The sequence below is a fragment of the Brienomyrus brachyistius genome, chromosome 19 (genome assembly GCF_023856365.1).
Source record: "Brienomyrus brachyistius isolate T26 chromosome 19, BBRACH_0.4, whole genome shotgun sequence".
Taxonomy (NCBI): Eukaryota; Metazoa; Chordata; class Actinopteri; order Osteoglossiformes; family Mormyridae; genus Brienomyrus; species Brienomyrus brachyistius.
The window spans coordinates 7,571,071-7,597,976 of record NC_064551.1 but is presented as its reverse complement, the minus strand read 5'-3'; the positions used below and the strand labels follow the sequence as shown (position 1 = coordinate 7,597,976).

The window sequence follows — 26,906 nt, the reverse complement described above, 5'->3', positions numbered from 1 at the left end:
ATGATGCACAACCCACGTAATGTGAAGTTTTCGGGACCGAAACGGTAAGCAGAATGTATTGCAGAGTATACAGTAAGATACGCGCATTTGTCCAGCCACGTTTGCTACACGGGGGACCATTTACAAATTAATAGATTCTGGCTCTAAACGGAGGCCTGTGCATATAAGCGACTTCCATTTTTATCAGACAAGATTATTTAATGTGGATACTAAGGTCAGTTAATAGCTTGAGAGATATTTTCGGGTATTTTTTTCGTTTCATTTCGACTTGGATTACAGTTTACCTTCGTATTAATATTCACACAAGATGCTGTCTGTCAATTACATAACCCGAATTGCAGACGGCTGGTACATTCCCCTTGTATAATCGCCCAGCGATCAAAACCTAAGGACTTCAAAACGCTTTCAGCGGGCGACGTTATCCATTTATGCAAGACGCCGAGGATGCCGACAGATTTCCTTAACGCTGACCTCGATTGTGTACCTGCCAGCGAACTGCCGGCACACGCGCTGACTCACACACACACACACACGCATAAAAACCGCACGGATCATTTAAGTTCCAATGGTTGAAGTGCAGCAATTCGCCTTTCCCGGAGACGCTGTCCGGTACCCGGCTCAGCGTCGCACAGGAGCTTCTGGCCGCACGGCAGCCGGCGGGAGGACGCTGTCGATCTGTCTCAAAACAATCTACTGTCATATTACCTGTCTTTCCACTCTTTAACCTTTACCTGTTACACATTTTCACCCTCTTAAACTGCAGTTATGCCTTTAAGCAAGAATAATATTACAAGCATTGTACGGGCTATGCCTGCATATATCTTTTCAAATTACGCATTACCAGATTACTTCCGCTTTGTTCCAACTCATTCATAATAAAAAAATTATGTATAGGCTATTTAATTCTCTCTTTTTAAGTAGACTCATTCAGATGACTGTCCAGTTTACTCTCCCACGTCACGAGTAATCATGTCAATGTCAACAATGACAAGTACAGGCTAAATATATATAAAAAATCCCTTTGGAAAAAAAATAGACGAGTAGGCATATAGATTCCGTTTTGAAATCCTTATTCTAATCAGCTTAGTAAAAGAGATACACGACACCGATGCATTTATTCAGCATTTTATATTTAATATGCAATATATGGAGAAGTAAATGTTTTCAGCATATCTCATGAATAACAATAATACGTTGCGTAATCTGTCAATCGATGGAGCTGGTTTTCAAAGTGTATATACGCTGTGTCTATAACGAAAGCTCACCACATAGCTTGTATACATATATAAATAACTGCAGTGTTCTCACAAGACATTTTTCACAGGCTCTGTATGACAGATTGACGACTTCCAAGTAAAGTGTGATGTTTTTCTCTCAAGTCCTGTCCACGCACTGTGTGGGAGGGGCCTTAAGGTCACCAAGATGACTGACAGTAGGACAGGGATGCGGTCCTTTGGTTGGCATCATTCTATATTATAAACCTTATAAAGCATCCAGAATTTTATATATATATATATATATATAAACAAAGTCATGTTGAGCTTCAGGTTGGTGGGGGGTGCCACATAGAACAAGAATGGCAGAGATGGAAGGTAAATTATTCATACAGCATCACGATGGGTACTGAATAAGCAGCAGGAGTGTGGAAGAGCTCAGTGGAAGGAGAAGCCAGCAGCGGGAAGTCCGCCACACCATTGGCTCACAAACTTCAGCACATCCTGGCACTCTGTACTGTGAGTGGTCTGGGGGACAGACAGACGGAAACACATTGACCAATCACACTCTGACAAAAGGCTAGAGCCATCCTCACATTGACCAATCACATTCTGACAAAAGGCCACAGCCATCCTCAACATGATTGTGAATATGAAACGTTTTTTTTTTTTTTTTTTTTTGGGGGGGGGGGGGGGGGGGGCGGAGTTTTGAGCCTATTTATCAATTTTTAAAAGGAAGTAATTTTGAGATAACTGTTGTGCATTTATAACTGGGGGGCTGTATCAATTGTGTAATGTGGGATTTCTTTTCTGCAAATAATTTTTTTTCTTTGAGGAATCTGCTGCACTGCATCATGAAAGATATCTCAAAAACAAATGTAAAATTCATAAATGATGAAGCCCCAAGGTGTTTGTATATTTATATAGCGCATCTCGTCTGTAATAGTCACAAATCAAAGCGACTTTGTAAAAAATGTTAGCTGTAATGGCCTTACAGCCCTTAACACCAGAACAAATATGGACCAAATATCAGTGTGCGCTGTTCTATATACATGAGTGGTTTTTCTGTGACAGGATAACAAACCTTTGTGGCCATTAGGAATTTATTCCAATCATCCTTGTTTGCCGCCATTCCTGGTCTTTTGAACTCAATTTTACTCCGCAGCACCGGGTAGCCTGTAATCCACAAAAGAAGAGCGTTCATGATTATTTGACTCACACCGAAACCTGAGGACCAATTACTAGGTTTCAAATCACATGCTGTCTGGCTTAAACACCCATCTGACTGCACCTCCATCCATCTCGGGCTCATCAGCAGAGGAACATCAGGCCTTAATCTTCTACATCTACCAGCCCCTGGTGGAAACCGTTTTTTTTTTTTTGACCCGTGACGCTCTCATGTCCCCTAGCAAGCAGTGATCAAAGACGGCAAGCAGGGTCATCTGGAGCGGGTGAGGGGGGGGCAGTCTGAGATGTCTAAAATCGAGGTATAGCAGAACACATCTGGCGGTGTGTTTAGCCCTTGGAAAGGTACATCACTTGCTGTGGGTACTGGGCCGTTCCGCGTCGAAGGTAAAACGGACAAGCGACTGCGCCCACCTGTGATGACGCAGGGCAGGGAGCGGATTCCCGTGCTGCCGGCCGCCAAGGACGCCTCGTACACGTCCCGCTCGTCCCGGGGCAGCACCTGATCCACACGCTGGTCCATGGACACCGTCAGGACCCAGTCCCGGATCTCCTCTCGCTTGTCGTCCTGGGCAGAGCAGGGAGGTGACGCACAGCTTTAATTCCCCTGTGGCTTATTAACTCAGACAGGGCCGCTGAGCACTCCGTGGACATCTGATTCTTTCCGAACCCCCCCCCCCTTGCCTCCTCAGGCAAGATCAGCAGGCACACCGGTACCCCTCCCACAGTCACCCCACCACAGAAGTGCCATTTTTGGAAAACATTTGCACGAAATTGGCTCTCACGAAGTCCATTATGGGACCCGAACTTACAGCGACGTGCTGTCTGGCAGGCAGGGGGACCTCATAAGGGATATCGGTTTCAAGGAAATCCGTGTGATCCAGAGCATCCAGGCTACCCTCATCGATGCCCTGCAGGTACAGCGAAACCGGGAAAGAGTACACATTCTAAAGCATTGTGGATGAGTAGAAGAAGCATTCATGCATTTGTGATTAATAAAATAAAGCTATGCAAATGCAAAGGATTTTATAAATAAGTCATCATAGGAGAGGAAAATATAGCTGTTTTGTAACCGGCTAAGTATACCTTTTTACATATGAGCTGCAAATGTGTTCACGCATAACACTTATGCTCATCCTTGAAAAACAACACGTCTGAATATATGCTTAACTCTTGGACGGAGCTCACTCCTTACCACGCATCGCATGAGGGCCCTCACTCTGCCCATGTATAATTTTTAGGTTTTGTAAGTCGGCCCGCTCGGAACCGACAGAGGTGCTGCCCACTGTGCGTCAGTCAGAGGCCCTAGCAGGCGCTGTGACGGTGACTTACATCGCTCAGGTCCAGAAATCGGTTCAGGAAGATGAAGGCCATGTTCTCCCAGCCGACTTCCTGCGTGCGAAACGGACAAACGCTCTGAGTCGCGCCTGCATCCTCGCGCAACGGATGAGCTAACCCCATGCTGCTCGCATGCTCCTTTTTAATTAATTCCAAAAAAAAAAAAAAAAAAAACTAATTTAGAGGCTTGCTGAAAAGCGCAACGCCAGAATTGTTCAGAGAATTTATGAGGCTGGTGCTGCTTTGGTCAAAGGGGGCAGCTTCTTCTCCAGAGTCCGTCAGAGTGTGATCGACACGGATCGCTAAAGCAGACAGGAGGACCCAGCGGATGGGATCCGGTGGCCCCCGCTCACCTTGGCCGCCATTCCCGCTTCGTAGAACGCCTTGTCCGCAGGAACGAGCTCCGTGTGGCGCAGCAGAGAGATGGACAGTTTGGCGGCCAGCGTGTTCTAGAAGGGAGGGGACAGGAGTCGGTCGGTGGGTCGGTTCGAAGCCCGTGAGACTCACGTGTCGCGTGCCACGTGGGGGGTAGGAGAGCGATCGCACCCACCAGCTGGTCCACGCCTCTCGCGGCCGAGCGGGTGGCGTAATAGTGGGCGACAAGCAGCATCTGCTCGAACTCCTCGTGGGCAGGAGAGTTGGCCTCAGCTGACTTTACCAAGTTCTCGCACTGCAGAGAGATGGCGTGGGTTACCAGAAGCGGTGGCAGGGGCCGGTGGATGGGTGAGAAACTCCGCCCCCCACCGTTCTCTACTCACCAGCAGCTGGAGAACATCCCGGAGGTTGGCCCACATATGATACGCATCTGCGCTGTCTCGACCCGGTAAGTTTAGCAGGCCCAGAACCATCCTCTTGTAGATGTTGAAGTTCTGAAAAAGATGGGCAGACAGGATGGATTCATCAATACCGACCTGCTGCCTCTACCATGTTGATTGCTTCCTCTGAGCCCAATGGAGCCGCCCGAGGAAGTGAGATCACTCCTCATATAGCTGTATAGCTCCTCCTGCAAGGTCACTCCTACCACTGCTGTCTTTCGTCTTCCTGGAGTGAGTGTCTGAGACGCCAATGGGCAGCAGGGCTGCGTGGAGAGTAAACTGCCACCTCTGAGCCGCAGACGGATGTGAACGCACCTGGGAGTTGGCGGGAACGCCATGCTGCAAGTATAGCTTCAGAACCAACACGGGCTCCCCCTCCTTGATCAAGTGGGTGGCGTACAGGGCCACGTACTTGTGAAGCACCTTGAAATTCTGGGGTATTGAAACGCAGCTTGTCCGTTACAATGGCACAGCTACGGTAATCATAACGATAATCCGTGATGACTGTAGTATTGGAAGCAAGATTCGCCAAGTCAACACCTGCTTAGAGGCCGTCTCGATGCACTTCTCCCACTGGCCTCTCTCAGCGTACATGTCAAGGGCGGCCATCACGTCCACTCCGACCAGCTGCGGACAAAAAAGACAGCAGTTAGGAGATATGGCTGTAGTGGAATAATTATTAGCTGTCAGAGGTTTTTTGTGTGCAGGACAGTCTCTAAGTTTTCTGAACTACGTATATGGAGGCAATCAATTTAAACTCAGAGATAAGGGTGCATCTAAAACTATGCTATGTAGTAGGCAAAATATAGTATGTGAAGTGAGCGGTATGTCTAAATCATCATACTACATTCTGCGAAATTCCCAAGGATTTATGAGAAGCGGGGCCACGCCCATTTAGGCTGTTTGAGAAGCAGGACCACGCCCATTAAAGCTATATGAGAAACAGGACCACGCCCATTAAGGCTGCATGAGCAGCAGGGCCACGCCCATTAAGGCTATATGAGCAGCAGGGCCACGCCCTTTAAGGCTATATGAGCAGCAGGGCCACGCCCATTAAGGCTGTATGAGAAGCAGGGCCACGCCCATTAAGGCTGTATGAGAAGCAGGGCCACGCCCATTAAGGCTGTATGAGAAGCAGGGCCACGCCCATTAAGGCTGTATGAGCAGCAGGGCCACACCCATTAAGGCTGTATGAGAAGCAGGGCCACGCCCTTTAAGGCTGTATGAGAAGCAGGGCCACGCCCATTAAGGCTATATGAGAAGCAGGGCCACGCCCTTTAAGGCTATATGAGAAGCAGGGCCAGGGATTGATGCTGTGCTTCATTGTCCTGCTTTTCCCTGGACACTGATTTCACAGAATGTTCCTACACATAACCACAGGACACAGCGTATGTGTTCAAAGACTAGCTAATCATTTCACACTAATGATGCACAGTGCAGAGTTTCCTTAATTACTGATCTTAACTTCAAACGTTACATTTTTGCCCCTGAAAACTGGCCACACTTCACCCACTTACACAACTTTGGTTAAAGTGCCTTGCTTTGGGTACAAGGGATTAACAATATGGTCTTTGCTGACATACTTACAGAGTCCACTTTGCCCTGATTTTTCAGGTGTTCCTTGTATCTCTGGTCCACGTAATCCTCAAACCTATGGAAGGAGAACAGAATGGTGTCAGTGACGAAGAACGGATGGCATGTGATGAGCGCTCACCTCCCCGTGCACGTGTGTGTGTGTGTGCGTGCGTGTCTATGTGTGTGTGCGTGTGTCGGTGTGTGCGGATACAATAAACCCACACCGTGATGAATACCCGTTTGAAAACTCAATGTAATAAAAATCTGTGACTGCAATGAAAAAACTAAAAATGCAAAAAACTCTTGTAGTTTGCTTGGTTACTTATGGTTACGGTTAGGGCAAGTTGGGGGTCAAGGTTGTCATTGTTAGCGTTACCATGTTTCCCATAGAAATGAATGAGCGGTCCCCATAAAGATGTTTACCCGACATGTATGTGCGTGTATGTGTGTGTGTGTGTGTGTGTGTGTGTGTGTGCGCGTGTGTGTGTGGCAGATGCATGGAGGATTTTCAGTAAGTGCTTCACGAGAGTCCTCCCATGCACAAGCCCCGAGGGAGACGGCAGGAAAAGCACCATGTCCTCTTAAGCAAATGTGTTGGGTTGTAAAACCAGGAGGCCCCCCTATCCCCGAGAGAAGGCCAGGCTACTTGTGTTGGGTTTGCAGCTTCTCCCTGGGGGGCTCCTGAGGGAGGGGATGGGGGGGGATGTTGGCACCTCACCTCGGGTCCAATTCCTTGGCCACCCTCTTGGCCTTGTTCCACTCCTCCCCCTCAATGAAGGCATCTATAGCCTCCTTAATGAGGTCTACGTTCAGGTACAGCTCAGCAGCCTGAGGCCACAAAGATTTATAAAACTTCCATTATTATTGTCAGCAGACAAATGAGGCAATAAGCTGCGAGTAACCAGCATGTTATCATACATAACAAGCCTATCCTGTTAAAAATCCCTATGTTCCTTAACTAGTCGTCATGCCCCCCACCCCCACCCCCACAGTATTTAAAGGGAGTCGTGACCTCACGCACCGTACTGTACTTTCGCAGCTCCACCAGCCGTGGGCCCACAGCCCGAATGGTGTCCAGCGCCCTCTCCTGGCTCAGGAACTTAATGGCCAGCTCGGCCGCCTATCGGAGGACAGGCAGGCGGGAGGCGCCGAGTCAAAGCAGTGCTGCCCGCTACCTCCTTCATGTTCATGGACACTAACTATCATTAGCGTGCGCTACTGGGAAACACCACCCCCATAATGTGACGTCCATTAGCGCATACCGCTGTGCAATATGCACTAATGTAGAACTCTTTTCATCATCTGCCGCTGTTATTTACATACTGGTTGGCAAGCAAAACCATGTCACAGAAATGTCACTGCTCCGTGAGGTACCTTCGTCCAGCATTTCTCCAGCAGGGCGGCGTTAGAGGCATCCTCGACCTTCAGGTAGCACTCCACAGCCCGGCCATACTCTGCGGATTGTTCCCACTCTCTGGCCTGCTCCAGCAGAGCTTCCATGCCCCTGTCACACCGCACAACAGGCAGCGAAAAGTGATTACATATCAGCTTCGTTTGGCTGACGCCCGCATGCCCACAGCACTGACGCCGTACATGCTTTACTCCAAAGAGACAAACCATTCGGAGCATGTTTGTCTTGAGAGTTTTCACTGTCATTAGGTGACAAATGAGTAGTATCAAAAGAGCCAGCTTGAGTCCTGGAATGAACAGTAAGAGAAGATTACTGCCTACTAGTGATATAAAAAAATAACTGTATGAAAACATATTCTGATGTTCCTCCTCTTCATTTATTCATGCTCCGTATGCGTTTGTCCTATTCAGTGTTGCGCAGGTTCAGAGCCTAGCTATGGAAGGAATTACCCTGGGCGCACACGCACGCACACACACACACACACACACACACACACACACACACACACACACACACACACACACACACACACACACACACACACACACACACACACACGCAGGTTTGTAATCTTTGTGGGGACTCTCCATTCATTTCTAGGGGCAAATCCCTAAACCCGACAATGACAACCTTAACTCCTACCCAGCCTTAACCTTAAGCATAAGGGACCAATCAAATGGCATTTTTAGTTTTTTGACTGCAGTCACAGATTTTTATAAAACTGGATTTCACCTTGTGGGGGCTGAAAAAAATGGTCCCCACAATGTGAAAATAACAGGTTTTTATCACATTGTGGGGATCAAACGTCCTCACAATGCAATGCATTGGACAATAAATGCACACACATGTGCGCGCGCTTGCGCTCACACACACACACACTCACACACACACACACGCACACCAACGATGGTTTATATCTATTCAAGCCCGATTAGGGTGGAGCCTGTGAGAGGTCTGCCACGCCTCTCTCATGCCAGTGCAGGTCGACAAAGTTACACGACGTTAATCTCAAAGATCGCAGACGCCGGGCTCTCCCGTGTAATCAGCCAATGACACATGAAGGCTTCGGCGAACTCCAGAGAGCCAGCAGCGAAGACCACACAAAAAGCCATCTCTGCTTTCCGAAAAGGCCCTTTGATGTTTTCCCACAAGTCATTAAAACGGGGAAATTATCTGCAGAGAAACGACCCGACTGTGTCGGCTCTGTAATGAGCTCCTCGTTATGGATTTAATTTAGGATGAAAAACCTGCCATGTTTTAACAAAGGCCTGAGTAAACGTGAATAGATACTGCCACAACAGGAAGGCTCGGGTGGACGCTCTCCCCACAATGCGGGCGTAATGTTGCGTGCGGAGATTTTTCCGACGTGAAAGCGCCCTTCGGCCGATGACCCTCTCGGTTACATTCGAGCCGACGACGAATGTCGGGAGATATTCCTCTCACCGGGGCCCCTTCTTAACGGCCTCTTTCTCGTACTCCTCCTGCAGGAGGCCGAGTTTCTTCGGGACGTACTCCTTGCAGATCCGCATCGCGTCGCTCCACATCTCCGCCTCCTGAAACAGAAGCTCTGGTTTACCCTGGATCTCATTTGTGGGCCAAACATACCCGTGTGCCTCCGACCCAGACATGACGTGTCGCTCCGCATCTATAGACACTCTGCATATTCGCTATGGTCTGTCAGTAAGTAGCACTAGGCAGCTAGTGTCTCCTCACTTTTAGATGTAACAGTACTGTCATCGCGGACTATGCTTTGGCCAACTGAACTCCTACGGCGGAGATGGGCCAAGTGGAAGATTCATGTGTCCTTTGGAGCCACCTGACTTCATCCTCAGCGAATGACAGTCCTAGAACCGGCCTGTACTCAGGCCCGTCACATCCTCCAGCTCTCTGCGAGCTCTGCTAGCTCTGAACCTGCCAGCTAAGCCATCTGAGCGGCACGGCCACAGAAGGACAGGCCAGATGGGCGTTTGGAGGTCTGCTGGGCACATGATACAGGAAATCTTTCAACAGGCTGTCCCAGTGCTGTCTGCTTCTGGTCCTGGAGAGCCACGGTCTGGGCAGGTCTCGCAGCTGTCCTGAAACAGCCAACGCCCTCAGCACTCAGACTGAGGACCAGATTGGCCTAATTGGATAAGGGCTTAGTTGAATCATGTGCTTAAGTGCTCATTTGGGACAAAGACCTGTATGCATTGTGGGCTTGCAGACTCATGGTCAACTCCCATACTTCTTAAGTCCCCCTAATTTGTCCAGGTTTTAATCAATGTGATGTGGTGCTCTACCATCACATGAAGGCCACAGGCTTCTCAGTTTCTCTCTTAATTAAGCAGAGAGAAGTTCATTATTCGTATAATAAGCTGCAAATAAAATTTGCCAATGGGAAAGGAGCTCCAGACTGCTGTCAAAGGCCGCAGTGTCCCTCTCACCTTGTAGTACTTGATGGCGAGCTCTGGCTGCTGGGCTCGCAGCAGGAAAGCCTCCGCCTTTTGGTAGTCCTTCTGCTCAAAGCAGGACTTGGCCTGGTTCACCAGCACCTCTGCCACGCTCTCAGGGTCGTGGGCCTCCGCCACCCTCTGGGCATTGGCCCACTCCTGATTGTGGATGTACCTGTGCAGGTGAGAGGAATTGGGACACTGGGTACTCAGTGTTAGCTACACACACCAATGCTCAGCTGCCCCTGACCAGCAGCAAGAAACTCAACAACATGCAGGTTTTTTGAGTCAATAATGAACCACATTCTCCTCCCCTTTTGCTAAAACGTCAATCAATTTTTTTGTCTTTGAGCTGGGGTTTTCCCAGCATGCACTGCATGCCTTAAGGTGAGAGGGGAGTCATGGCAGGCCTTCCATTTCTGCCTGGGATACTTACATCAGCACGGCTTCTTTGGGCTTCCCTGCTTTGACAAACTCAGTCTCTGCTTCAGAGAATCTTCCCTTAAAGGAGAAATCATGCCACAGGGTCACATCATAAGTTCACTGACCGACCAGTGACATTTAGAAGAATCCAATAATCAATGAAAAAATGGAAAGAATTATGCTTTTTTTTGCCATTTGCACAAGTCTGAGTTCAGGTACATCGGCATGCGTCTTTCTGCACATCCCGTCTGGCTCTCCTTTGAGACACACACAAGTGAGAGTGAAGACTGGGGTCCAACCACGAGGTCAGGCCATTTATCAGGTAACTGAGACTTCGCTTGCAGTTAGTTGGCTGTTCTTAAGCCAGTTAATGGGGACTGGAGTCGTACTTGCAGAATGACCCTAACGGCAGCGCACCTCATCCTCCAGGAACATGGCGTTCTTCAGGTGAACATCCGGGATCTTGTGCTTCATGGAGAGCCGCGCCAGTTCCAAGGCGAACTCAAAGGAGCTGAAGTCGGAAAGGAGGTAGGAGATCAGCACGCGCTTGTGCGCCTCCGCCGCTTCTGGTGCCCGGAGGTCATAGGCAGGGAGAAGCAGAGCGCAGAAGCGGCTCTCAGCCTGGGGGCTTGACGGCGGTGCTCTGTCTGCATTTGAATGGCTCACCTGGGCACATATACCTGACAAGCACCTGAGAAAGGGAACCATGTGCTGTGCCATGAAAACAGCGCTTTAAAGACAGACAGTTGTACAAAGGTTTTAATCACCCAGGATAGCGTAGGAATTCACTCAACACTGCAGCCTTCTTTAGCACCTTAGCCTGTCAGACTGCCAGTGCCCAACTATACAGCTTCAGTCATTTCCCTCCATGCATGTGGGGTTTGCATGTTAGAAAACGGATGGATGGAGCGATGGATGGATTATTTTGCTATCATTGATTTCATGATTTCTTTGGGGGCTTTGTGTTCAGAGGGGGGCCGTGGATAGGGACCACTTCCGACGGCACACGCTGCTACCCGCCCCCTCCATCCACTCTCACCCATTGTCCGACGCAAAGTCGATGGCCGTCTCCAGCAGGCCGAACTTGCTGAGCAGCTTCACGGCGGCTTCCCCTCCCAGCTTCTTGGCCCACAGGTAGGCGACCTGCTTCGGGGCGCCCGGCCCACCGTGGGCCTTTGCCACCTGGTGGGTGCAGCAGAACATGTCGCGATAAACAGGACGGCCGCTGAGAGTTTCCGTGGGCTGGGGCACTGGCTCGCGGTATGAGCGTGTGCGTGTGTGTAAGGGTGAGGGTGAGACCGGCTCGGTGGCGCACCCTGTAGGCCTCCTCCCACATGTCGCTGGCCCTGTACATATTGATGGCCGCCTTCCAGTCCTGGCCCTCCATATAGTGGTACTCCGCCTCCTGCAACCTGGATTCTGCTTCCAGCTCCTGAAAGAGGGCAGCACAGAGGGTGGGACCAGATCCACCGCAGTCAAACCCGCAGCTCGCCGCCTGCGTCCCCAGATCTCCACCTTCGCCAAGTGCAGGTGGGTCTCTGTCAGCAGCTCCCGGTGGTGCTTCTCCACCAACCGAATCATGTCTTCATACATCTTGTTCTTCTTGTACATGGTGATCGCCAGATCGGGCTCTTGCACGGCGGTGAAGAGCCTGCGAGAGAGAGACGGGCGTCACGCCGCGTCCTGTGCACCATAACGCCAAGCGCTTAAACGCACGGGCGAATAACATGCTCCAGTGTAAAAGCCAATTAACAATATGATATTTATACACGGGCGGCATGGTGGTGCAGTGGTTAGCACTGTTGCCTCACACCTCTGGGACCCAGGTTCGAATCTCCACCCGGGTCACATGTGTGTGGAGTTTGCATGTTCTCCCCATGTCGTCGTGGGGTTTCCTCCGGGTACTCCGGTTTCCCCCCACAGTCCAAAAACATGCTGAGGCTAATTGGACTTGCTAAATTGCCCATAGGAATGCATGTGAGAGTGAATGGTGTGTGAGTGTGCCCTGCGATGGGCTGGCCCCCCATCCTGGGTTGTTCCCAGCCTCGTGCCCATTGCTTCTGGGATAGGCTCCGGACCCCCCGCGACCCAATAGGATAAGCGGTTTGGAAAATGGATGGATGGATGGATGGATGGATGGATATTTATACACCTACATTTTTATTTCTCTTATTTTTTTATTTTATTTATTGTGTTGTGTGTCTGTGTATTTTTTAACTCTTGCCTTTACCAAAACCAATTCCTTGTAGTTTTACGTGGCAAATAAAGGTATTCTGATTCTGACAGTGAAAAGGACCATTATAGCAGTCATGCTGACGGATTGTGTGATTCCAGGGGACTCCTCCCACGTACTAAATCCTATAAATACTCGTCTTCCAGCTTTGAGGTTGCCACACGTTTTTGAGGTCGTGTCTGAACAGCCAAGCGACCTTCGGAAAGGCCCTCCTTCGATCAGGCTCTCAACCAACACAAACGGTGTGGATACGAATACACAGAAGTGCCTTCCGTTCCTGCAAAAGAACGGGTGGAGAACGAAGCAGGAAGTGACGTCACCTCTCAGCCTCCTTGAACTTCGCCTCCTTCTCGAGCTCCTGGGCGCGGCTGATGTACAGTGCCGTCACCTCCTCCTGGGTCATGCACTTGAGCGCTAGCTACAGGCGTGTAAGGAAGGGTGGGGCACAGTCACTTTCCAGCCCCCTCCCTCATTCCCAAGCGTGCACTTGTACTAAGGATGCGTGCTTGTTAAAGACAAGCAGAATTGAGCCAATCAGAGGTTCTAAAAGAACATGCTTCAAGAACAGCTTCTTCCCCAGAGAAGATCAGACTCCTCAACAGTCCCCCCTGCCTGTAATCAACAACAGTGCAGCATTCGCACCATCTAAACGTTTACATTTGCACCAGCACAGAGCCCTGACGATCTGCCTGCAAAGGAAGTATGTTACACATGATGTGTATGTTCTCTGTATTATGCCTTTGCCAAATTCCAGCATTGCAAAAACTACCACCATATTTATCAGCGGCCAAAATACCAGTGGTGCTGGACCCCTATTTCTTCTAAATATCTTGTGTTTACTCCTCTCCATTGCATATTTTGTGTCTTGTATTTATTCTCGGTCTGTAATTGTTAGTAGTCTACTATCATGACCCTAACAGCAGTGGAATGTGCCAACAAGAATTTCCACCAGCCTTGGTCACACGGAAGTAAAGATAGGAGTACTGATGGTGACTCTAATTCTTATAACGGGCCTACTCCAAAACTCCGCATCCGTCAGAGGAAAGGCGGTGTTACCCCGTGAGCCTGTTCCCAGTGGCCAGCCTGGGTGTACATGTCGATGGCATCTCTGATGCTGTCACCTCTGACAAACAAGCGCTCGGCAACCTGAGGCAGAGACACGGACAAGGTGCGTTTTTCTCTGAGCATACAAAGCGAGTCTGTTAGCATTCGCCTGGGCGCCTTGCTTTCTGAAGAGACACTCTAAAAGCCCCATTATCTGCAAATATCTGAGCATCTCTGCCGCGATGACGGCGATGTGGACGGACGGGGCAAGGGAGACGCCCACCTCGTACTCCTGCACGGAGGCGTAGTGCCGCGCAATCTTCTGGTAGTACTTCTTGCTGGACCGGTCCTCCTGCAGCTCCAGAATGTGCACCGCCTTCTTCCACTGGCGCGCCCCAATGGCTGCCTCGATGGCTTTCGAGGAACAGCTTGTGGAAAAGTAAAAGACAGAAGGAGGGGGCGAGAGAGAAATATAGGTGCCTGTCACTGTCTGTGGGACAGAAATAACGCAGCAAAACTCATCGTCATCCCGACGAGGCTGGTGGTGACGGAACCAAATCCGCCGAACAAAATCGTCATAATGGAAGAACCTGTATAGCTACTGTGGAGTCAGTTTGGACGGAACTAAACACTTGGAAGCCATGACGAATGTTGGATCTTCCATGAGCTACGTGTGGATACAGTTCATTGGTTATGTATTTCCTACTTTGAGTAGAAGATAACTGGTTGGGGTCAGCTGGCCCCGGAGTCACACTACAACGTTATCGGTCAGCCAACCCCCCCACCCAGGGCTTTTAAGCCCTCTCTCTCCCCACACATCCCCCTCCTCACCCGGCCTCGATGTAGTGGTTTATTGCGGCATCCATTTGCTTCTGTTGGACCAAGTAGTCACCCCAAGCCTCCTCCAGCTTTACCACATCAGCGGGGAAAGCGGCGCGGGCCAGCTCCACAGCTGTAGGGGGCGATAGAGAGACACATCTGTCAGTTAAATGCACGGCGGTGCATTTAATGATCGCAACTCAGAGGCTTCCTTCGGGTGCCACCGCTGACCCCGCTCACCCTTCCGGAAGGCGTTCCCTTGGCGGTAGCAGTCCAGCGCACGCTGGTTGTTCCGAATCTTCCCAAAGAGGTCGCCGGCCTGCAATATCGAGATCCCTTCAGCTCAGCCATCTCAAATCCCTTAGGCACAACCCCGTGATTACATTTCCATTCATGTTCATTTATTTATCAGACCAAATTGCCCAAATTGATGTAGAAGTGGTACAACTGTGAAGGAGTCAACGACGTACGGGGGCCGAGCTTCCAATGAATGACCAGTGACGAGTGTAAGTAGCTACAGATTTAAGCCGGGCAACATCACAGAGATGTATTGGGACTATTCAATCAAAAGGCAAAATAATACTAGGAGCCATCAGGCACCATAAGAGACCAATAAGGGAAATGAGTAGCAGGCTAGTCGTTGGCCAAGGTGTGTCACAAGTGACAGAGGGAACACCCAGGGCCCTCTCATATTCGCCGCTCCTGACATCTGTCACCGTGGAAGCAATCCAGTCTGGTGGGGGGAGCCCTATCACACAGAAGCAGCCGGTCCGACCTGGTGCAGCGCTCACCTGCTCGTAGAACTCCCCCTTCAGGAGAGCGGAGGCTATGCGGCTGACCAGCTCGCCGCTGGAGATGAGCTCGTCGTGGCTCATGGTGAGCCGCGCCGCCTTGGCAGGAAGTCCCGCCCGCAGGTACAGGTTGACGGCGCCCAGGAGGTCACCCTCGGCCTCTTTCACCTCGCCCGCCTTCTCGTCCTGCTTGGTGTCCATCAGCCACTGGTGGTAGCTGCGGCGTAGGCTGTCCAGCTCAGGGTGGCCCTACCAGGAATGAACACCATTAATTGGGAGGCACTGGGCCCGCACCAAAGGGAGCTTGTTTTAAGGGGGGGGGGGGCATACCCTGGATTCCGCCAAGGCGATGCATTCGTCCCACATGTACAGCTCCTGGTACATCTCCATCGCTTCGTTGACTGCATTCTACGAAAGGTTCAGAAATCAGATCAGAAGGAGGGAGGTTGAAATCCCGTGGCAGGCAGAGTGATTTCAATATTGGGCCCCTGAGCAAGACCCATAACCCCAACTGCTGATCCCTCTGTCTCAGCTGTATGTCACTTTGGGTAAAAGCATCTGCTAAACAGATATCATCCAAGTAAAAAACACAAAGTGTGCAGTGCAAGCAGAAACACCTAGAAAACAGCAGAGAACCATATGAATCAGGACATCAAAGACCAGGGATCAAAAAAACACCATCCTCGTGTCGGCTGGTGGTTCCCGTGACCCAGGAGAATGTGATACCTGTTCTAAGTAGTACATCTCAGCCAGCTTGTAGTTCTTCTCCAGCATGGCCAGGCGAGCTTTGACCTGGTAGTATTCAGTGCCGTCGCTACCCTGTAAGGAGAGATAAATCAGCACAGAACATTAGAGTCCTGTTATGACCAAGTGACTGCAGTCTTAAGCCCAAAACAAGGGCTGTTACGATTGGTCCGTGACCAGCAAACGTGACCTAAATGGCTTTGATGAAATGCTATATAGTTCGTGCAGTTCACATTACATGTAATGTAAGCCACATTAAGGCGACATCACATGCTATCTAGCTGAAAACAGGACATCGACATCCTCCGTTGCTTCCAGGTTGGCCACGAGGCTGCAGTGCTGAAGGCCCCACAGACAGGGCTGCCTGTCACTCATTGTGACCTGTCAATTTCCTGAGCTCAGTGCAGTCACTGTGCATGGCTCTTTAAACACTATGCCTCATACTGCCCATTGTCAGCACCACTCAACTATACAATTTTAGGGCTGATCATTGAACTATTATGGATTGGACCAGCGGTCACCAACTGGTGGAGTCCAGTCTACGAATTTTTGTGTAATTTTTTTTTCCAGATGCCATGGACCTCCAGGGTTGAGGAGTCCTGGGATTTGCAATGCATCAGATGGATAAGAAGGACTTATGAATCCCATAGAGCAATCGGCCCCCCGCTCACTCATATAGAGGGGGCTGACCCCTCCCACGTACATATTCCTTGGATATGTTGTCGGCGATCCGGTTGGTCTCGTTGAGGAATCGTGCTTTGGACACGTCACCCAAGGCAGCGAAACACCTGAAAAGGGAAGTTTTGGATAATCAAGCACTGATTGGTCAACCATAGAGGGGGGGGGGGGCTCCGCTGTCAGCCGAGCAAATGTGCCATGATGTGAATGAAAGCTCCAGCAGAGCCATGCAGTGTTGCCACCTCTGTCTGAGAGGTTGCATCACTGCACCACGAAGGTAAATCAAGCTAATGGGCTGTACTCTTCCTCTGAATCATCTCCACATCTCCTCTTTACTTATTCACCATTTTCCTCTGTGGACAAAACGGTGTTCCCCCTCAAGATTTATGCTAATTTGGGCGTACATAACAAACGCAGTCTGCATTATTAATGCTATGCTACATGCAAATTTTCACACTAAAAAATGCTTAATAAAGGAACAAAGTTGAACACAATCCACAAAGACTTCAGCAGTTATGAGGTAAGGCCCATCACATCAATCAGGGAGACGATCGACATGCTTTTTGGTGCTGACCCCCCCAGCAGGCAAAGTCAACTCATTTCACTGGCTGAATTTCATTAGAAGGTGAAGATCACTGGGGCATAGACCCTGGTGGAGAACCCTTGGGTGTACTCCCTCATGGATACATGCTACATTAGAGCTTAACACCCCCCTTCAAACCCAGTAAATATCAGGGCCACATCAGCCGGTTTTCAGCCTGTCGGTCAAACTGGAAACCGTGAACACCGCAGCGCCCCCTACTGGACGAATCACCTCTCCGCGATATGGAGCTGCCGGGCTTCCAGGGACAGTCTGCTCAGCGTCTTCCACATGGCCTCTGTCTCCGGGGACATCTCCAAGGTCTCCAGGAAGGCCATGGCTCTGAGGAGGAACACACTGTCTTTGGTAACAGCCCCTAATCCTGACCATGGAAAACTCAATGACCCAATGGAATCATAATCACGTGTTAAGGCTATAATGAATGAAGGAGACCCTGAACGTTTAAACAGTTTAAAGTGCACTTAAATCCCCGCTATTGCATGTAACCCCTTAGGAACAAGCAAGCTAGTTGCTTATCTGTGTCTATCAGTAGAAATGCATACATATTATACATCTTTTCGAAGCGAATTTGCCAATAATAATCTCTAATGGATGTTCTCCTGGACAGGCAGGAATCGTGGAGGTGTGGAAGGAGAGCAATGTATGTCACCTGCAGTAGTCTTCGTCGTCGATGGCTGTTCCAAACTCAATGAGTCCCTCGTCCAGTGTGTAGGAAACCGTATTGACGCCCTCGGTCACGATAACCTCCGTTTTGCCATTTGCTCTCTCCAGGTCCACAAGATCCCCCTGAGATTACACGCTAGTTAGCAGAGGCTGCCCACAGAAGTGGGCAGGTGATAAGCAGATTGTCACAGTAAGGCCGGGATTGGAATAAAGAGCGAATACTGAAAACTGCAAAAAGGAGAGCAAACTAAAAACAATACTGGGATGATCAGCATTTATTAGCATAAAATATACATAATAAGTAATTATGGCAATTTGATATTGTATTAGAATTCGGGTGGAATGCGTAAATCAGAGCACAGGCAGCTCTTAATTAATGTAAAACTGTTGGAGTTATGGACAAGCTAACACTAAAAATACAGAAAATATATTTAAACACTATCTCTAAACACTAACTTAATTTATTCAAAGTGTGTTCTATAGTATGCATCACTTTATTTTTGATTTATGTGTTTTTGGCTATAAGGCAGAGGTAGGCAACCCTGTCATAAGATGCATTTGGAGGCTCCCGTGAACAGCGGCTGTGTAGTGTGAGAGTGAGCCAATCCTGGCTCCTGAAGGGCATCATGTGCCAAGCAAAGGTCAGCCGCTCACCCGTAGAGGGAACATGGTGACCCTCTCGGGGCTGTCGATGTTGTACCAGACGCAGAGGCTGCCCCGGTTCTGAGCCACCACCACGTCACTGCCCGGCACCCACTGGACGTAGGAGCAGAAACTCAACACGGGACCTTTCACGCCACTCTCCACGTCGTATAGGTGGAGCTGCAGAAGAGACGGAATGTGGCTGATGGCTCGGATATGCCACCCCACAGCTAGGGCGGCGCGCTCACAAAAATAAAGGCACAGCGTTAGGATGCAGTCAGCACTCGAAAGGTTCCTGGTTCCATCCCACACTAAGCTGTGTCATTTTGCGCCGACAGAGAGGATTAATAAAAATACCTGCCAAGTCAGTGTAGAAAAAGTCTTGTTTACAATAATGATTGGATCACCGCCTTCAGGTGCCACCGGGGGGCAGAGTGCCACCCTGGAGCCTCACCCGCAGCTTCTTGTCCCGGAAGAGCAGCTTGCGGCCCGTCTCGTTCAGCTCCAGCCAGTCGATTTTGGCGTCATGGCTGAGGGTGCCCAGGTTGTAGCCGCTGACCAGGTCCACTGAGTGAGTCAGACAGACAGGCTGAGTTGCATCTGAAAAGGCCCGGAACTTGCAGGAGGGAGTCAGGATTGGGGGGGGGTTAAGCTGGAAAATGGAGCTGGCCACCAAAATGAACAGTACAGACAGCGCACTGTCCAGAGAGACAGGGCATCCGATCGTGGACCTCTCCAGTGGAGACAGGCTGCGACCGAATCTTGCCGTGGCGGAGTGCTAAGCGGCCGTGAATCCCGTCCTGAGAAGGAGGAAGAGCAGGAGCCGGACGCTGATCTGCCGGCACATTGGCCGACCCCCTTTTCTTACACCAAAAAGGGTCATTTTCACATGAAATCACCCCCCAGGAGGAGGAAGAGGAACAGGCTGTTTGCTGCGTGTTCAGAAAGCATTGCCAATTTACACCTTCTAGCCAGATTTAAAAGTAGACACACACATACAGACACACATGCACACGCGCGTGCGCTAGTACGCGGGCGTGCACACTCACGCACATGCAGAGCAAAAGGTGTGTGTGGAGGGGGTGGGGGGGGTGGGGGAGGAGGCTGTCAATCAGTGCAAATAAATTGGATGGAAGTTATTTTTCCATTTTCACCACCTGAAAAAGACAGACAGAAGGACATGCTCGGACTTAATTAACACAGGAACTGGACAGGGCTGCAGCAGATGGAGCTTTGGGCTGTGGGGAGGGGGGGGGGGGGGGGGATGCTGTACTCCGCTACTGTCAGGTCACCAGGTAATTGAAAGCCATTTTTGGGACCGGCGTGCGGTTGGTCTGAAACGCACCTCCATCGGCGAAATCCTGCAGTCGCCACCAATACAGCTACAACTCTCACTTATGCATTATTTAGTATTTACCCTGCCCCCCCCCCCCAAAGCAAACGCATCACCTTAACCCATTTACATGGCTGAGTATCTTTATCGATGGAACTCCGTGTTGCTCAAGGCTATGACAGCAGAGCCCATCCTGGGACCTGAACTTACTGCCTTCTAATTAAAAGTCTGGCTGCCCGGGATCCTCCCGTTGCCGCCCAGCCTGAGCGGGACGTGCTGACTGGCCAAAAAGGCCACGGCTCCCGCAAAAGGTCAGCTTCGTATAATGTGGGGATTCGCTGAGGGGAATGAGAGTAATTTGGCTATCGGTCGTCTCCTATCATGAGGGAGCAGACACCAGAAGGCTCTGCGTGTCCCTCCGAGCAATAAAAACGGCCTTAAATACGCCGACTGCTGACAGGGCGCCACGTTCGTTCGGTTCATTTTTTCAGTTTTACGTTTCGTTCAATTTTCAAGCACACAAACGACTCCAGTTTGACTTTCTAGAGAACGGAAGAAATTATTGTTTTTTTTTTTTTATTGTGTTACTGTTCATTTGTATACATTCTAATATTAAATTGCTTTTTCCTGAGCAAATATACATTTACTACCTGAATAAATAGCTTTTAATGCTTTCTTTGACTGCCTAAGACTTTTGCACTATACTGTATATATAATATTCTATACACTCCAGATATCTCACAAGAAAAGCTTTTGAAGTTTTAAATGTAAGATTCATGTGAAAACAATTTGAATGCAATAAAAAAAAAAAAAAAAACTTACGGAATTACCCTTTCCTAGGAGAAAATATGCCGTAAACGAATTCTGGCGAATGAATGGCAGGTCAGTTCTGAGAAGCTAGAATGGGCAATCCAGTGACTCCCAGCCGCCTTGCTGGTGAGACTGGGAAATGAAAGATGCCCTGGATAACCTCGCTGTGGATAAGGAGAAACCTCCCCATTGACGGAGCTCCTTTATAAATGGAAATGAGTCGCTTACCAATAGCAATGGTCTTGATGTCGATTAAATAGGCCAACTTTTTGTTATCTTCGACACCCCTCTGTCTCCGCTCGTTCAGCCGCACGCTACGGAAGCGAACACACGCAGGAATAAATGGCCAGGAAGGGTGGAAGAGGAGAAAACCAGAAACTGCCATTATGCAGATAAAACTGTTAGTTTTGACAAGTCTGGTTACGTTAACATGGAGCCATAATGACAGGCCATCCAGTGGGAAGGACATGGCAGCTGTATGCAAAAGCCACAGCCTCCATGTATCTGGACAGCTGGAGTGAAAGGGCAACACTGCCACCTGGTGGCAGGAAGTATAAGCAGCACTGCTGGGAAGGTCCTCCAACAATAGGGCAAATTTAACACCCAAGAACTCAAACAGAATTAAGTAAAATGCTTTTCATTACTGTCATTTTGTTGGGTGTTTATTTTAGCTCAAACCTGATGAGATGGGGGTTCATGAATTCGGTCCTCACAGAGCCCAGGATCTCATTGTTCCCGTACTCCACCAAGGTCAGCTCCCCAACGTTGAAGATCATGCACACCTATCCCAGCAAAACAAAAAGAACCAGTTTGACACAACCAACTAGCTCCATTTCTGAGGAGAGGACTAATGAACTTTAAGTTAGGATTACTAATTTATAAAATATATTTGGCAGAGCAGTACAGAGTCAACTTTATAAGGAGCTTTCAGATATGAGAATAATTTTAAAAATATTACTACTGGAATGAAGACACATGAAAGGAGGAGATCGGATGTCCTACCGTTTCATTTTCGAAGAAGAATTTTTCGTTTCCTCCAGAGCCTTGCCAGGCCACCTAGAAGACAGCAGCGGGAAGGTGTCTACTGAAGAAAATATGGTGCAGCGCCCCCTTCCTGCCACATCACCCTGGTGGACACTCGGCCTTGATTGCGTCCGTCGTTTGGGAAGGACCCCCGGACATTGTGGAACGCTCGCCGAGAAACCCTCTCTCATGCAGATATTAGTTCTATGAATTATGACAGGCCTCAAACTTCTAATTAATTTTGGGAAGGTGGCCGTCAGGCTTTTTGACGGGGACGGCCTGCCAACATGGAGGTAATGGTCACCTTCAATCCATGTTCAGACTCAGGGCGGGAATAGAAAAAAAAGAATTTCCAGAGTCTCTCTTTTGTTATTTAAGTTAATTGTGTAGGCAGAACTGTCCCTCACAAATGACTGTACACTGAACAGATAGGTGCCATTCTATCCGCCTGGGCCAACTAGGCAAAGGCTTTGGCAGGATCCATCAGATAATTATCTGTTGCAGTGTTTCCAACCCGGTCCTCGGGGACCCACAGACAGTCCACATTTTTGCTGCCTCTGAGCTCCCTGCCAGATGGTCAACATTTTTGCTCCCTCCCAGGTCCTGGGGGGAGGCAGCAAAAAACATGGACTGTCTGTGGGTCGGTCCCAGAGGACTGGATTGAGAAACTGATCTGTAGCTCTGAAAAGCCGACAAAGAGAGGCACAAAAGTGGCCGGCCAGCACCTCACTTAGCTTGTTCGAGCCGAGATCCCCCAGCAGCAGGGTGTCGGATGTGTGGGCCACCAAATACCGGTCCTTGCCCATGATCTTCACCTCGTCGATCTCGTACCCGTAGTGGGACTTAAGCACCACACGTGTGCCGGTGGATAGGTTCTTCACAATCACCTGGAACCCAGAGGGAGACACCAGGATGAAACACAGCAAGGAGGTCATAGGTCATAGTAAGTGAGAGAGTGGCACCACTACCACCGATCACAGTTCAAACCGTATATGTAGAATATATACGTACGTCTTGTAACTGCAGTTTGATTTAAATACGTTGTTTCAAAGTGTTATATAATGATTTAGAATTCCCTACCCCTTAACATAACATCTGATTTATTCATTAATTCACCATTCGCTAACCGACTCACCTGACTGAGGCCCACATAAGTCATTTCAAACTTATTCTTGTAGATGCTTCTCCGTAGGCAGCAGTCAAACTGCTCTACTCCCCCGCATAATGTGCCCTGCACACAGACGTTGGGAAATGTCATGCACGTCCAACGCTGCACACAAGCGAAGCTCATTTTTGAAAAGGCTGTACCATGCATACTATGGGGTGGGGGTCCTAACCAAATGCAAGTGGCTACCCTATATTTCAGCATTTTTTTTGCTTAAACTTCAGCAGTGTTGGAGCAAACGTTCAGAAAAAAAAAAAACACCTTCGCCCTCAAGTTTGTTCAGTTGTAATCACTGTTAAAAGGTGGACATTTTGACTTAGCCTGTTTTTCTTACAAAGGTAGAGTTTGTCATTTGTTTAATAATTTAATACAGTCTATAATGTTTTTTTCCCCCCCGTGAACATGGTGCTGATCACAGCAATAGAACATAAGAAACTGAAAGTGGTGAAAGAATTTCAACTGGTAGCTAAAGGCATTCAGAAAGTTCCAGGTTCTATTAAATGCTTCTATCCCGCATCTGCACCGGGATTATCAGGATGATGCGAAAAACTGACAGCGCAGAGCCGAGATCCGTCCCTTTTCCAGGCCAGGGCGGTGATGGTGTACAGGTTGGGGATTTCTTTGGGGGATGCTTCATCCCAGGACCCTCGACGAGGACTCCAGTTGAACACGCGCAGCCTGGGGGGGGGGGAGGGGGGAGGCACAGTGAGGGTGAGAATATTTTAGGACGCAACACTGAAACACGTAGAACTTTGCAGGGATCTTCGGTTGTCTGAAGGAGTAGGCGTGCTACATGGAGGCTGACCGATCGTAGCTACCCACGACCACGGACTGGCCGCTGGGACTGGCAGCTGCGGTGGTGAACTCCTTCTCTGAGCGATCCTGGCTGTAGTCGAAGGTCTGCAGCACGTAGCCCTCCTTCCCATAGGCCACGATCTTCTTATCACAGCCGGCCACGATGATGCTGTTGGCACCCCAGGCAAGGGCGTAGGGCGGGCATGCATGCGTCAACAGCTTACCCTTCAACACACACAGTACAAAGACAGAACCAAACACAGTTAATAGTTGAGAACTTTATAGCTATACTAGTAGTCAGACGTTTCTCATTGTATGGGGAAGGGGGGAGTTATGCTCTAAGTACCCCCCCTTTCAATAACACAAAATGCATCGAGTGAGAATCGCCCACCCCAATGGCCGGTCGAATTTACCATGGTAGTCTCGCCCCTCCGCCAGCAAATCTACTGCATGGTAACACCCTGTCACATCTCAACCACCTGCCCCTCAAACAGTCTGTGCATGTCACCGCTACATGCCATACCTGAGACTCCCCAGAGCCCTCGTCATCAAAGAAATAACGCACCACAGTCCCATCGGCATGGCCCGAGAGTACGCCTTTCCCCGAGACACTGCGGGAGATGGAGGTCAGGCGTAAAGAGACAGACTGTGCCGTCTTTACAGGGAAATGGTACAATGCAATGGCGCAATATACACACTTGGATGTCAGAGAAACAACGTAGGACTCGGTGCCATATAACGTAGAAGACTTGTTCGTTTTTGTGTTGGCAAGACGAATCTAACGGTAGGTAAAGAGGCAAACAGACAGAATCAGAGTTGATTTGAAAAGTACTATACATTTCCAACTTTCTGGTATGCTAAAGCAGGATTAATGATCAAAATACAAATGTTAATGCATATCTAAGATTTCATTTTAGAATTCTTAATAACGTTTAAGGTAAAAACCTACCTTTCCCTCAGACAATCCAAAGATAATAGCATTTTCTGCAGGCCAGACCAAACATGTTACAGCACTCTGAATGCACAAAAAACAGAAATCGTGTAACCAACACCAACACTGAAACAATATTACCACCTAGCAGAGAGCATTATCGACAGCAGATAATACATAATATGCTTTATTCATTAAGCCGTGGTTAATTTCTATTTTAAGGTGCCACTGGGATTTCAAACCACAGCTTTTAGAAATTATGACTGTGGGTTTCATTTTAAAGAGATCCCTCTCAAAGATGGAGAGCACTACAAATCTCCCAAAGTAGACACAAAATATAAAGAAGCCATTGTTTCCATTAGGATACATTAAAATAAGGATACATTAAATACTTACTGTCTGCACAAACTTATTACAGATGACCTTCTTCTCACCCCTGATAAGATAATTCCATTAACTCATAACATATACAGGGATGCAGCGAGCATTTTTAATTTTTTTTAATATTTATTACACCCCCCCATAATATCCAATTTCCATAAAACACGAAATTGCTTCCACAAGAAAACCAAAAGTTCCACCAGCATATTTAACAGCAATAACCGCGGTAGTAATAACCAAGTGAAACACCTTACCATTCTTCTCCAATTTTGTAAACATAAATAATATTGTCAGTTTGTGCTATAGCGATTTTTGTTGAGTCTGGGGAAAACGCCATGGACTTGACCACATAACTTTTCTTCCCATACTGCAAAAAGAAAAAAAAAATACATACATACACATATATACAGTATATTTCATTATAGATGAATGAAAAGGCGATCCCGCGCTTCGTGTGTAAGACAGCTGTCTATGACAATATAAGCGAGGTTGAAAGAGGAGATCGGCGTAAAAGGAGCTACCTTGGGGTCTGCGGGTTTGGTGGAGAACTTGTCCCTCCTCTCCCCCTGCTCATCGTAAAGAAGCACAACTCTGTCGACGGAACACACGGCAAATTTCGCGTTGTTGGGCGCCCATGCCATGCAAGTGATTTTAGCTGCTCCGTCCTGCAGAAAAACGGCGATCGGATTAGAAACCCAAAGCATCAGGTAGCAAACAGAAACCACTGATTCCCATATCAGCTCGCGATGAGGAGCTGTCTTTGGCAGGCGTTAGACAGCTAGCTATATGATCAAATTTAGAAAACCCAGCACCCTGGAATAAGCGATCCGCTATTTCTGTGCTGAAAACAGAAACTCAATAATCATAAAATTTACAAGTTATGGATAACACCTATACTATGTTACCATAATATTATTGTTTAATGTTGTCCAAGAATTTCTTTTCTAAAGATTCGTTTTAATACTCCCATTTCGGTAATATTTTCTTTCTATTAGCTAACTAAGCTAAACAGTAAACTTACTTGAGGGGTTAGGAGCGTCTTCAGATGTTTTAGTTGCATAGCTGGACCTCTAACGTAGAGCAATTTAAAACGCACGAAATTGGAACATTTTCCTGAAAACAAAATATATCTAAAATGGTTTTATAATTCTGATTTAATTTGGTGATAGTAACAGCAATTTTGGTGCTATTGGTAAACGTCTGCACTTAAGAGGTAGACATTTCTGTAAACATCCACTCTCTCCCTGGTTACCGAGCGCGATTTGAGGTAGCGTATGACGAAAGCACGTCATTTTAATACGTCCTGCCGTACTCCACCAATCTTTTCACGGATCGCATGTTTCTAAGTATTTTTCGAAGCGCATTGTTCTGCTACAATGTAAAATAATACAATGGACGTAGAAATGCATCCAAAATTGTAAATTTTGGTTTTATGTTAGAATAAAAATCACAGCTGGAGATGCCGGGGATTGAACCCGGGGCCTCATACATGCAAAGCATGCGCTCTACCACTGAGCTACATCCCCGAGCTTATTGCTGTAGTGGTTTTAGGTACTGAAGTATTCTTTAAGTTCATGTTTTGATAAACGCTTTGTTTTATCCTGTGGTAGGTATGACGGTCTGAACTGTTCCTCAGGGGAATCCTTGATTACATAATCTATCACATTTCTTGGCTTCACCACAGATAATGTATTAGAATTACATTTACTTCTGTTTGTACTTTAGTTGAGTTCACTTATGTTTTGTCCATTTTAAGCATATCAATAAGTGACTTCAGTGTTTTATACTTGCAACAAATAATACATGTATGGGACAGACTGATTTAAGGACACATTCCTTTCAAAATAAATTCTACTAAATTTC

At 48.3% G+C, this 26,906-nt stretch overlaps 1 protein-coding gene and 1 non-coding gene across 2 annotated transcripts; both read right to left on the bottom strand.

Moving 5' to 3' along the window:
* Window positions 1-1,113: 1,113 nt before the first annotated feature.
* Window positions 1,114-26,294, bottom strand: ift172 (intraflagellar transport 172). The gene is made up of 48 exons (XM_048985214.1): window positions 26,065-26,294; window positions 25,565-25,708; window positions 25,298-25,410; window positions 25,059-25,098; window positions 24,681-24,746; window positions 24,430-24,509; window positions 24,255-24,342; window positions 23,742-23,956; window positions 23,491-23,614; window positions 22,907-23,002; window positions 22,497-22,658; window positions 21,751-21,804; window positions 21,427-21,530; window positions 20,977-21,062; window positions 19,060-19,172; window positions 18,618-18,785; window positions 17,950-18,086; window positions 17,514-17,621; window positions 16,725-16,809; window positions 16,004-16,096; window positions 15,608-15,685; window positions 15,278-15,526; window positions 14,727-14,805; window positions 14,499-14,619; window positions 13,951-14,095; window positions 13,680-13,769; window positions 12,944-13,041; window positions 11,906-12,041; window positions 11,706-11,822; window positions 11,430-11,572; window positions 10,808-10,901; window positions 10,404-10,468; window positions 9,962-10,142; window positions 8,982-9,091; window positions 7,502-7,631; window positions 7,149-7,247; window positions 6,846-6,955; window positions 6,140-6,203; window positions 5,093-5,179; window positions 4,868-4,984; window positions 4,496-4,606; window positions 4,288-4,407; window positions 4,091-4,186; window positions 3,732-3,791; window positions 3,212-3,310; window positions 2,814-2,967; window positions 2,299-2,390; window positions 1,114-1,742 (listed from the first exon to the last, which is right to left on the bottom strand). Exons 1-48 carry the CDS (start codon window positions 26,101-26,103, stop codon window positions 1,653-1,655), a joined length of 5,250 nt encoding a protein of 1,749 aa, XP_048841171.1. The 5' UTR covers window positions 26,104-26,294; the 3' UTR covers window positions 1,114-1,652.
* A 203-nt stretch (window positions 26,295-26,497) lies between these two features.
* trnaa-ugc (transfer RNA alanine (anticodon UGC)) lies at window positions 26,498-26,569 on the bottom strand. The gene has a single exon. It is a non-coding gene; the product is annotated as a tRNA-Ala (tRNA).
* Window positions 26,570-26,906: the final 337 nt, after the last annotated feature.

Bases quoted from the DNA above. Each gene is read 5' to 3' on its own strand.
- ift172 (XM_048985214.1), bottom strand. From the start codon at position 26,103: ATGCAACTAAAACATCTGAAGACGCTCCTAACCCCTCAA. The intron at 4,607-4,867 runs GTGCGTTCACAT...CATCTTTTTCAG, and splicing joins GCGTTCCCGCCAACTCCCAG to AACTTCAACATCTACAAGAG. The intron at 4,187-4,287 runs GTGGGTGCGATC...CCTCCCTTCTAG, and splicing joins CGAGAGGCGTGGACCAGCTG to AACACGCTGGCCGCCAAACT.